Below are 12577 nucleotides of genomic sequence, written 5' to 3'. Positions count from 1 at the left end.
TGCAATGGCGATAAGCATGAAAAACGATCAAAAGTCACTGAAAAGTGACGTTGGAATTTCAAATTGTCACTCAATGAACGGTTGTAAGCCAAGGACTTACCTGTAATTTTATTTCATTTTTAAATCTGCGTGCAGAATGGAATTAGGAGTTCTGTAAAAGCTTGTTTAATATCGCGGTTCCTTCTTTTTCACCATTCATTCCTCCTTCCTTCCTTCCTTCCTTCCTTCCTTCCTTCCTTCCTTCCTTCGTCTTTCTTCCAGCTCTGGTGCAGAGGCGGCCTATCTGACTAAACTTAGAGTTGATGGCATAACCAGGGAACCCATTCGGGAATTGACCACCTCATCCAGATGTTTGATCCAGCTGAGGACTGGGAAGTCTCCTAGGACAAAGGGGCTGGCTGACCACGGATGAGGCCCATCCAGACTTGGGACAAAATGGCTGCCAAGGAAGGGACCCAGTCAAGCTTCGGCCTCCGGTTTCATGCCGAGCTGGAGCAAGGAATGCATCAGCGGATTAAAATGGAGGAGGAAGAGCCTGCGGGTTCCACGTCTGGAGAAGGCTCGGAGGAAGTGTCTCACCTCCTGCAGGCTGGAAGCTTTCGGGAGTTCTGGCCAAGGCCATCCGGGGACCAGGAAGGCGGAGATGGGCTCCTCCAGCGGTGGGAGGCCCAGTGGCAGGAGTTTCTGCAGAAACTGGAGTACCCTCACTCAGAATGGGAGGCACCCCAGTTGCTGGAGGAGCCCACCCCCTGGGATAACACCAAGGCCTTCTTGGCATCTTTTGAACAAGTGGCCCAGGCCTGTCAGTGGCCCAGAGAAGACTGGATGGCCCGTCTCTTGCCTGCCCTGAGCGGGGAAGCAGAGCAGATCTTCAGCAACCTGGACACCAGAGACCGGGTGGACTATGACAAGGTGAAAGCCGCAATCATGAGGGGGGACGCTCTTTCCAGGGAGCGGCAGCGGCAGAACTTCCGCCGGTTCTGCTACCAGGAGGCCGAAGGCCCCAGGGGCGTCTACAGCCAGCTCCAGAAACTTTGTCATCGGTGGCTGAAGGTGGAGAGACACTCCAAGGAGCAGATTTTGGAGCTGCTGATCCTGGAGCAGTTCCTGGCCATCCTGCCCCCAGAGATGCAAAGTTGGGTCCGGGAACACGGTCCGGAAACGTGCTCCCAGGCGGTTTCCCTGGCCGAGGATTTCCTGCAAAGGCAACCCCCCGAGGCAGGTTGGGAAGAAGAGGTGAGCTTTGGGCTTCAAATATTGCAGCAATGGGTTCGCTGCCCCGTTGCTGGCCATGGTGGGTGTGGCCTAGTTGGCCTCCTGCACTACAGCAGGTGGGGGGGCTTTCCTCGAGCCTCTGAGAGGGCGAAAACTGTTTCCCCGAAAGCCTGGGGAAACAGAAATAGGCCAGTATCTGGACTTCCGGAACCTCCAGTAGGCCCATTTCTCCCCATCCCCGAGCCGCCGCACGGGCCCTGCTCTTACTGACATGATGAACAGGTCGCATGGAGACTCCTGGGAGTGGTGCGGTGTGAGAGACAGGGTGGGGTAGGAGGGAGTGGCCAGCCAGGGCATTTGGGTTTTTGCCGAACTGGGCAGAATCCTAGCTAGAAGATCGGCTGAACTCGTGCGAACCCCCAGCAGCCCACCCCTGCTTTCGTCCCTTCTTTGCAGCAAGATTCTGTGGCTCAGTTCACACAATAGACTGAGTCCCAAATCTGGATCAAGAGTCCAGTTCCTTAATGTACGATGGTGTGAAAGCTGAGGTTTTGCGGCTTGCTGAAATGCAACCCTGTTTTGCAGGAGCTCTCAGACATTGTGAGAACACAAACCCCTAAATGACACCATATTTTTCAGAGTATAAGACCCACCTTTTTCCCTCAAAAAAGAGGGTGAAAATTTGGGTGCGCCTTATATACTGAATACAATATTTTCTTGCCTCCCAAACCCCCACCTCTTTGCAAAAATGGCTTGGCATAGCTTTTAGGAGGCTCCTGGGGACTGGGGAGGGTCAAATAATGAGCAAAAAAGGGTTGTTTTTTGCTCGTTTTGGTGGGCCATCCCCAGGAGCACTCTACAAGCCCCCTAAAGGCTATGCATGTCCTTTTTTTTGACAAAAAAACGGGCCCATTTTTGCAAAAAACAGGTTGTTTTTGGGAGGTCTGCAAAGTGCAAAAACTTTTTTTTTAAATTTGCCTCTTCAAAATCTTGGTGCATCTTATACTCCGAAAAATACGGTAAATTAATGTTGTGACCCTCCCTCTCGCCTCATCCAGGAACAATGAATGGATTTGTGTGGGGTTAGGGGTTGGGAAGAAATTGAGTGGTGCGGTAGCCTCGAGGTGGAGCGTTCATCTCACAATTGGGAGGCTATGAGTTCGATCCTAGGTATTTCTCTCTCTGGGCACAATGAGGATAAACCTGCTGCACAAAACTCTCAATTGGTAACAGGAAGGGCATCTGGCCAGCTGCTGCCATTTTTGAAGCAGTTGCTGCTTGTGGGTGTGTCCTTTAAGTGTCAACCCAGCTCCACCTTAGTGTGCACCAGAGGGGGTTCCTACAGGTTCAAACTGGTTTGGCCAAATAGGTAGTAACTTGGCCACCCACGCATCCGAACTGGTTCTATTGGCAGCGCCATCTTCTTTATTGCTTCTGCACATGCGCAGAAGCAATTTTTTTTTACCCACTGCGCATGCGCACTAATCATGTCCCTGAGCAAACTGGCAATAAAAGAATCCGGAACCCACCTCTGGTGCGCACCTTCGCTTCATCCCCATTCCTGTCATTTAGGCCAGGGATTTCCAATTTTATGACGTGTGGACTTCAACTCCCAGAATTCCTTAGCCGGCATGCGCTGACTGAGGAATTCTGGGAATTCACGTCGTAAAGTTGCAAAAGTTGGAGGCTCCTGATTTAGGCCCAGCTCGATGCAATTGCTTGTTATAAAATGGATTTGTGGTCCAGCGAAGACTCCGGGATCGAAGATAGCTGTAGTTCCTGTTCTTGGAGCCGAGGTGGCGCAGTGTTAGAGTGCAGTACTGCAGCCACTTCAGCTGACTGCTAATTGCAGTTCGGCGGTTCAAATCTCACCGGCTCAGGGTTGATTCAGCCTTCCATCCTTCCGAGGTGGGTAAAATGAGGACCCAGACTGTGGGGGCGATATGCTGACTCTGTAAACCTCTTAGAGAGGGCTGAAAGCCCTATGAAGCGGTATATAAGTCTAACTGCTATTGCTATTGCTATTGGATGCCCCCGCTTAGAGCCTGGCAAATACCACCATTTTCTTCTCTTCCCCTTAGCGCCTGTCTTCCCAAACCTTTCCTTGAAGTGACATCCCCCCTTTTCCTTCCAGGAGTTGGGACCCATTGAAGAGATTTCGCTGGACTTCTCCGAGGGAGAAGACTCACCATCGAACGAGGCCGATGGGGATGTTCATGAGAGAGATGTTGATTCCTTGGGTGAGAATAAAGGAATTTTGCCTTCCTCTCCTTTTTTCCTCCCTGTAATAATCCATAAAGGATTTGCAGCGATACAGCTCCTCGACTTATCACCATAATTGAGCCCGTAATTATGATGATAAGAGGGGCTGTTTGTTCAGTAGGTCATCATGTCATTCATAATATACAGCAGTGTATGACTCACGACCACAATTGAACCCAAGAATTCTGTTGTTAAGCGAGACAGCTGCTAAGTGAATTGTGCCCCATTTTACGACCTTCCTTGCCACAGTTGTTAAGGGGATCACTGTTAGTAACACAGTTGTTAAGTGAATCTGGCTTCTTCGTTGACTTTGCCCTTCAGAAGGTCGCAAAAAGCGATCGCGTGACACCAAAATACTGCAACTGTCATAAATATGAGTCAATTGTCAAGTGTCTGAATTTTGATCATGTGACCATGGGGATGCTGCAACGGTCGTAAGTGTGAAAAAACGTTCATAAGTCACTTTGCTCATGCTGTTATAACTTCGAATGGTCACGAAATGAACTGTTGTAAGTTGAGGACTACCTGAAGTTACAGCGGTGATGGACTAGCATAATCTAGCATACAGATTAATCAACCTAATTTGAAATTTGATTGTAGAGGAAGTTAAGCTAGTGTTGCAGCCTGCTGAGCTACCTATCCAGCTACTGGAACAGTTTTGCCTAGTAGTTAGAGTGGGGGACTCGGATGTGGGAAATCCAGATTCAATTCCATGCTCAGTGCAAAGCTCCTTGGGGGAATCTGAGCCAGAGGTCTGTTAATTAGGTAACAGGGGAAGGGGAAAGATCCATTCACTCTTATCTTGAACGCATGCAGCTAGTCCTCAATTTATGACCACTTGGCAATTGGCATCTGTTTACGACAGTTGCAGCATTCTGGGGTCATGTGATTCCCCATGTTGTACCTTTTCATCTGGCTTCCAACAAGCACAGTCCACGAGAGACGTTGACTATGTAGTTCACTTAACAACTGCAATATTTGCTTAACAACAATGACAAAAACGTCCTAAAATCACTCCCAACTCACTCTCCCACCTTCCTTGGCAGCAGACATTCTGTTTACCATAAATAAAGGATGACCTGTACAATTTATTAGATAGGTTAGATTAGGTAGGTAGGTAGAGATAAGAGGTAGGTAGGTAGGTAGATGATAGATAGATGATAGATAGATAGATAGATAGATAGATAGATAGATAGATAGATAGATAGATAGATAGATAGATAGATAGATAGATATAAGATAGATGAGAGATATGATAAATATAGATAGATAGGATGATAGGTAAGATATGATAGATAGATATGATAGGTAGGTAGGTAGGTAGATAGATATGATAGGTAGATGATAGTTATGATAGATGATAGATAGATAGATAGATAGATAGATAGATAGATAGATAGATAGATAGATAGATAGATATAAGATAGATAGATAAGAGATATGATATATATAGATAGATAGGGTGATAGGTAAGATATGATAGATAAATATGATAAATAGATATGATAGATAGATAGATAGATAGATAGATAGATAGATACATAAATACATAAATACATAGATACATAGAAGATAGATAGATAGATAGTTAGCTAGATAGATATAGTAGATACGATAGATAGATGATAGATAGATAGATAGATAGATAGATAGATAGATAGATAGATAGATAGATAGATATAAGATAGATAGATAAGAGATATGATATATATAGATAGATAGGGTGATAGGTAAGATATGATAGATAAATATGATAAATAGATATGATAGATAGATAGATAGATAGATAGATAGATAGATAGATAGATAGATAATGATAGATTAGATAGATAGATAGATACATACATACATACATAGATACATAGATACATAGAAGATAGATAGATAGATAGTTAGCTAGATAGATATAGTAGATACGATAGATAGATGATAGATAGATATAGTAGATACGATAGATAGATGATAGATAGATATAGTAGATACGATAGATAGATAGATAGATAGATAGATAGATAGATAGATAGATAGATAGATATAAGATAGATAGATAAGAGATATGATATAGATAGATAGATAGGGTGATAGGTAAGATATGATAGATAAATATGATAAATAGATATGATAGATAGATAGATATAGATAGATAGACAGACAGACAGACAGACATGATAGATAGATAAGAGATATGATAAATATAGATAGGATGATAGATTTATATGATAGATAAGATAGGTAGATAGGTAGGTAGGTAGAAAAACAGATAGAAAAATAAATAGATTAATCAAATGGTAGATAGATGATGGATGGATGGATGGATGGATGGATGGATGGATGGATGGATAAGAAGCCATGCTGGATGCCTAACATTATTCCTCTTTTTATTAATTTTTTATGTGATTGCCTTATTGAATATTTCCTCTTGGTTTTTGTGGGTGCAGGATGGTCATGCATAAATGAGAAGATGGCCCATGCCGAAAGTTTTGACCAAGTTTTCAACAGGACCCTGAGACGGGGGAGACTGGAGAACAAAGTTTCCCACTTTGGGCAGGAGGATGACGTCCTGCAGGGATGGTACCGAGCCGAGAGGAAGAAAGCAAGTGGCCTGCCAGACAGGGAGGAATCTGGCTCCCCCCCATGGGAGGGCGAGGAATTGCTGGACGGTCCCAGGGATGATGAGCAATTCTACGAAGGAAAAGACGCCTACCTGGTGAGCGGGTGGAACTTCAGGCAAAGAGCCGACCTGATTAAACACGAGAAAAACGATTTTTACAAATTCTCTGACGGTGGGAGGAGCTTCCTGTCCGGCAACGAGAACGATGAGGAGAAGAAGCCGCACCAATGCCCCGAGTGTGGCAAGTCCTTTATTGCCAAAGCCCACCTGATCATCCATCAGCGGATCCACACCGGAGAGCGGCCCTTTAAATGTCTGTCCTGTGGGAAGACCTTCACCCAGCGCTCGAACCTCACCGTCCATCAGCGCATCCACACGGGCGTGAAACCCTTCCAGTGCTCGGACTGTGGGAAAAGTTTCTGCTCCAGCACCAACCTCAGCAAACACCAGAGCGTCCACGTGAAAGGGGCCCCGTACAAATGCTTAGCCTGCGGGAAAAGCTTCAAGGTCCACGCCCACTTTATCGCCCACAAAAGGATCCACGCCAGGCGGAAGCTTCACTCCTGTCCGGACTGCGGGAAATCTTTCCTCGCCGCATTGCATCTCATCATCCACCAGCGAATTCATACCGGAGAGAAACCCTACAAATGCTTGGAGTGCGGGAAAACCTTTAGCCAGAACGCTCACCTCAAAGTGCACCAGAAAATCCACAAGAAAGGGAAGCGGTTTCAATGCGCCGACTGCGGCGATAGCTTCCACTCCCGGCTCAACCTCAGCCAGCATCAAACTCTCCACTCCGCCCAAAACCCTTACAAGTGCACCGAATGCGACAAGTCCTTCCGCCTCAACTCCCACCTGATGGCGCACAAGCGGAATCACGCCGCCAAAAAACCACACAAGTGCTCCTACTGCGGGAAAGCTTTCTTCACCAAATCCTACTTCATCATCCACCAGAGGATCCACACCGGGGAGAGGCCATTCAAGTGCTTGACGTGCGGGAAATGCTTCAGCCAAAGCTCCCACCTGAACGTCCACAAGCGCACCCACACTGGGGTGAAGCCCTTCCCGTGTTCTCACTGCGGGCAGAGTTTCAGCTCCAGCACCAACCTGCTGAAGCACCAGAGGATCCACACGGGAGAAAACCTGTACATCTGCTCAGACTGCGGGAAAAGCTTCAAGGTGCACTCCCACCTGATTGCCCATAAGAGAATGCACGCGGCCAAGAAGCCCCACAAGTGCTCCTATTGCGGGAAGTCCTTCTTCGCCAAGTCCTACCTCATCATCCACCAGAGGATCCACACCGGGGAGAGGCCCTACAAGTGCTTGGCTTGCGGCAAGAGCTTCACGCAGAGCTCCAACCTGACGGTGCACGAGCGCACCCACGCGGGCAAGAACCCGTTCCAGTGCTCGGACTGCGGGAAGAGCTTCAAGGTGAGCTCGCACCTGCTGGCCCACAAGAAAATCCACGAAACGAAGAAGCCACACAAGTGCTCCTACTGCAACAAGTCCTTTGTTTTCAAGTCGTACCTGATCATCCACGAGCGGATGCACACGGGCGAGCGGCCGTTCAAGTGCCTGGCCTGCGGGAAAAGCTTCAGTCAGAGTTCCCACCTCAACGTCCACAAAAGGACGCACTTGGGGAAGAAGCCGTACCAGTGTTCCGAATGCGGGAAAAGTTTCCGCGTGAGTTCCCAGCTCCTGGCCCACAAAACCATCCACACAGCTAAAAAGGCCTACCCTGACCCGACTAGCAACGCCAACAGCAACACCAACAGCAGTAACAACAACAACGGCAATAGCAATAAATGCCTGGATTGCGGGAAAACCTTCATTTCCAAGTCCTACCTGATCATCCATCAGAGGATCCACACCGGGGAGAGACCCTACAAATGCCTGGTGTGCGGGAAATGCTTCAGCCAGAGCTCACACCTGACGGTCCACCAGAAGACCCACCGGCGGGTGAAGATGTTCCCGTGCTCCGAGTGCGAGGAGAGCTTCAATTCCCACATGAAGCTGTTGAAGCACCAGAGGATTCACATGAAAGGGAATCCCTTCCAGTGCCTGGATTGCGGGAAATCGTTTGTCACCAAATCCCAACTCATCATCCATCAGAGGAGCCACACGGGGGAGAGGCCGTACAAGTGCTTGGACTGCGGGAAAGGGTTCAGCCAGAGCTCCAATCTGATCCGGCATCAGCGGATTCACTCGGGGGAGAACCCCTATAAATGTTCGGACTGTGGGAAGAGCTTCTGCTCGCACGAGAATCTGATTAAACACCAGAGAATCCACACCTAACGAGCTGTTGATAAAAGAGGGGGGCCGGTATTTCTCAGCCTTGAGGACTTTTAAGATGCGTGGACTTCAACTCCCAGAATTCCCCAGCCCGCTTTGCTTCTGAATTTTGAATTCTGGGAGTTGAAGTCTGTGCATCTTGAGAAACACTATTATGGATCATTAGCCAAGTGTCTGCCAGGAAGACCCTACTAGGAGAAAATGCGGTTTTGCTGTCACAACATGACAAGTTGCTGCTCATCAGAGCATCGAGATGTATCATGTCAAGGCAGAGAAAAAGGAAGACGCCTCCCGGGGGGGGGGAGTTTCTCCCATGTATTTGGAAGCCTTTACTCAGAATTTGAACTGGGTACTGTCTTTAAACTGAGGAGCTAAGAGGGTTCAGAGAGTGTGATTCTGCATCCGTCAGCCAGCTTCAAAGGGCCTCTTAAGGACCATCAGCCAAGCTGTTTCTTGGCATCCGTTAAGTAGTCACTGCAGAGAAGTTTCTTTTGAATTAGACTTAATCTCCCATCTTTTCTTCAGGCCTACAAAGGGATCTCCTTTTATCTTAGCAGCACAAACGATGACTCTGCCAGGAAGGGACAGTCCCGGTCCCTCAAGGGCCTTCCAAGTCTATAAGGATAGACAGACGTGAAGCTGGATCTCCCATCGTCCTGCTCTGCTCCACGATCACCATGCCACGCTGATCTTGGAATCTCTTCTGCTAGCTAGAAATTTTCACGAAGGTTTGTTTACCTTAAAGAAAGGCAACCCAGCATCCTCCTTCATGTGGATTCCTGTCTCCACACGTACAAAGATTGTGGGGGTGGCAGTTTAAAGCATGTCAAAGACGGGGTGGGGGTGTTGGAGCCTAGCCTTGATTCCTTCCAACTAGCATCACTCTTTAGATCAGGGGTGTCAAACTCGATTTCATTGAGGGTCGCATCAGGGTTGTGTTTGACCTGGGGGGGGGAGGAGGAGTTGAGACCAGGGTGGGCATGGCCAGCTCGACATCACTCGTTTCGGAGGCACTTGTGGTGACCAAGTACTAAGGCAGGACTTCCCTCAGACCCTCCCTCACTCTCATTATAACCTTCCTTCCTTCCCTTCCTCCAGTGGTGGGATTCAAATAATTTAACAACCGGTTCTCTGCCCTAATGACCAGCTGCGTAGGCGGGGCTCGGTGGTCGTGTGACCATGTGGGCGTGGCCAACTCAATGTCACTCACACCGATGGGCGCTGCTTCATCTTAGGTGTTACAATGTAATAAGGGTTAACCGGAGAGGCAGTTTCTGTAAGCAGGGCAATAGAGATGAGGCTAGAAACAACACCAGAATGTTTCCTTCCTGCCTTCCTTACAGGATTAGCCCTGTAAAGTGGGGAAAAAACAAAATGAGATTTCTTCCAACAACCGGTTCTCCGAACTGCTTAGAAAGTTAACAACCAGTTCTCCCAATTAGGTGCGAGCTAGCTGAATCCCACCACTGCCTCCCTCCCTCCCTTTTCTTCTTTTTCCTTCCCTCTTCATTCATTCTTCTTCATTCCCCTTTCCATATTTTTCTTTCCTTGCTCTCTTCCCATCTTCTTTTTCTTTGTCTTTCCTTTTTTCCCTTTCTCCTTTCCTGCCCCTTCTTGCATGCTCAAATGCAAAAGGTGAAACATTTAGTTTGTTTTGATAGCCCTCTGCCCGTGAAAAGGGAGCCCGGGAGGGCTGTACGCAGCCCTCCCAAACTCTGTGGGAGAGGCACCATGGGCCGGTCCTTTGCTGTTTCCAGGGTGGCCCCATGGGCCAGATGTGGCACACGGGCCTTGAGTTTGACACTCCTGCTCTAGATCTTAGGTTGACCAAGTCTTTCTGGTCATCTTATCTGCTGCCTTTTGTTATCTAAAAAAAGGATAGGGATTCAGTGTGGGTCATCTTCATGAAAACATTCCTATCCCAAGCTCTTAAGGGGATTCTTTTTTTACGATCTTGAGAAATGGAAAGACTGCCTAAGCCTGGGACTTACTTCCTGAAGCTCCTATAAAAAGGGAAAAATAGAGGTGTTAGGATCAGGCCAGGAGAAAAGCCACAAAAATATTTCGTTGGTGATTCTCGGTGGATTTTCCGGTGCTATGAGATCTCGCGTTTTTGGTCAGATGTCTTAGAATCGGCGCAGAGGACTTCAAGACGAGACATTTATTGGGGAAATGTCCTTCCTCCTCTACCAATGGGGAAAGAGGTCTTCCATTTGAGACATGTAAGTAGCACCACTACTAAGTCTTTTTTTTTTTTTTGGTCCTTTCCAGGATATTAAAAAAAAAAAATTTTGAGATGGAAAGGTAGATCGTGTCTTGGTAAGGACAACACTCTTCAATGTCCACCAGACAACAACCAAAGAGGGAAAAAAATGTATTAATATGGTCATCGTAGGCAGCAAAATATGAATAATAGAGGGAATTAGGTAAATAGGGATAGAGCGGGAGGGAATTGGTAAAAAGGAAGGGAACATTAAGAGTAGGAGCTCAACAATATTGACATGCCTTTGGAGTAGATGTTTGAAATGGAAATGTTGGGTTTGTTTCAATGTGGATGCTGGAAGGAAGTGACTGTTTAAGAACAAAATGAACGCTGGAAGGAAGCGACCGTGAAGGAGAATTCGAAGAAATACCGAAAAATATCATAAAAGGGTAGGAAATGCATTTCAGACTGGAGTGTTCCTCCATTGGAATCGTTTTACCTTTCCTGAACTTACCTTAGAGACAGGCCTTTAAGAAGGGCCGTTTTGCCTCCGTTACTTTGAATAAAGTGTTTCTTAAAATGATGTATGGAACAGAAAAGGGGCAGCTGTGGAAGTGGGAGACTCCGAAACGGACAGTTTTTGTTTTTTTAACGGCCGCGCGAGAAAAGGACGAACGCTTCCGTGTAAGTTATACCGCCTTGTCTTTCTGCGAAGAAAGAACGATATGCAACTAAAACGAGACTCCCGTTGCCGTGCCCCTCCCTCAAATAGAAAAGAAAAATCTCCTCACACTTTGCCAAAATGAAAGAAGTGTAACTTCTTCGTACATTTCTTGTAAGTATGAAAAATGATAATAAAATATATATCTATACAAAATGTTGGAAGTGTTGAATGTGTCAGTGTTCCAAGTATCATGTAGAATTAAATCAGAGTCCAAGGCTTAACGATCCTTAAAGTTCCAATTTAATAAATCAGACATCTTGGCATTATGCTATGAAATCCCAATACTGGAAAGGACATCAGAATCCCACCCAGTTAAAAGTTCATGATCTTGTTCCCACACTCACATCACATGGTCCAATCTTCTTCCACGCTGGCGTCTCTACCCGGCTGCTTCTGGTCAGGTGTAAAAGTGTGGAGACAAAAGATGACCTTGGTCTTCTAGAAAAGAATGATAACAATACATTCCACAATCCTACTCCTGTCTATTCCCTCCTCCCATCAAGTATACTAATGAAACAGCATAACAAAATAAGAGAAAGGTGGCAGGCCAAAATTCTAAAAGGAATATAATTGTAGGCGTGACAGAGTGATTGTGACCTACCCAGGCAAACATCACCGGTTTGGGGTGGGGGAATCTCATCCAATTTCTTTTCCAGGGAAGCCAAAATAGATCTTTTCAAATGCCGTTCAGACGTCCCTAAGATTGTTGCCATGGTTTTAATATTTTTAGAGAACTGAATCAGGGTTGAAATCTAAATTCAGCCATAAACTTGCTCAGTAAGATTGTCTGCTTTCATTCTAGGCCAGGGGTGTCAAACTCGATTTCATTGAGGGCCACATCAGGGCTGGGTTTGACCTCAGAGGGCTGGGGGGCGTGGCCAGCTTGACATCACTCATGTCGGGGGCACCTGTGGTGGCCAAGTGCTAAGGCAGGACTTCCCTCAGACCCTCACTCTCATTCTAACCTTCCTCCCTCCCTCCCTCCCCTTTTCTTCTTTTTCCTTCCCTCTTCATTCTCCTTCCTTCTTCCTTCCCCTCTTTCCTTATTTTTCCTTCCTTGCTCTATTCCCATCTTTCCTTCTTTTTCTTTGTCTTTCCTCTTTCTCCTTTCCTGCCCCTTCTTGCATGCTCAAATGCAAAAGGGGAAACATTTCTCCTTTAGTTTTGTTTTTAGTTTGTTTTGCTAGCCCTCTGCCAGCGAAAGCGGAACTTGTGGGGGCGCGTCAAGCTTAGTTTTCACTGGCTGAGGGCTGCCGGATGTCATCACGGC

The 12577-nt window shown here is 46.8% G+C and overlaps 1 protein-coding gene across 1 annotated transcript; it reads left to right on the top strand.

Annotated features, from left to right (window-relative positions):
• The first annotated feature begins 267 nt into the window (after positions 1-267).
• Positions 268-9433, top strand: LOC116502864 (zinc finger protein 493-like). The gene is made up of 3 exons (XM_032208831.1): positions 268-1236; positions 3350-3455; positions 5916-9433. The coding sequence occupies exons 1-3, from the start codon at positions 409-411 to the stop codon at positions 8381-8383; spliced, it is 3402 nt and encodes a 1133-aa protein (XP_032064722.1). The 5' UTR covers positions 268-408; the 3' UTR covers positions 8384-9433.
• Positions 9434-12577: the final 3144 nt, after the last annotated feature.

This window comes from Thamnophis elegans, chromosome 2, assembly GCF_009769535.1.
Source record: "Thamnophis elegans isolate rThaEle1 chromosome 2, rThaEle1.pri, whole genome shotgun sequence".
Lineage (NCBI taxonomy): Eukaryota > Metazoa > Chordata > Lepidosauria > Squamata > Colubridae > Thamnophis > Thamnophis elegans.
The sequence above is the reverse complement of the archived record's forward strand: the minus strand, read 5'-3'. Positions and strand labels throughout refer to the sequence as shown.

Excerpts from the sequence above, each read along its gene's own strand:
- LOC116502864 (XM_032208831.1), top strand. The coding sequence starts at position 409 with ATGAGGCCCATCCAGACTTGGGACAAAATGGCTGCCAAGGAAGGGACC. Across the intron at positions 1,237-3,349 it reads AGGCAGGTTGGGAAGAAGAG|GAGTTGGGACCCATTGAAGA; the intron begins GTGAGCTTTGGG and ends TTTTCCTTCCAG. Across the intron at positions 3,456-5,915 it reads GAGAGATGTTGATTCCTTGG|GATGGTCATGCATAAATGAG; the intron begins GTGAGAATAAAG and ends TTGTGGGTGCAG.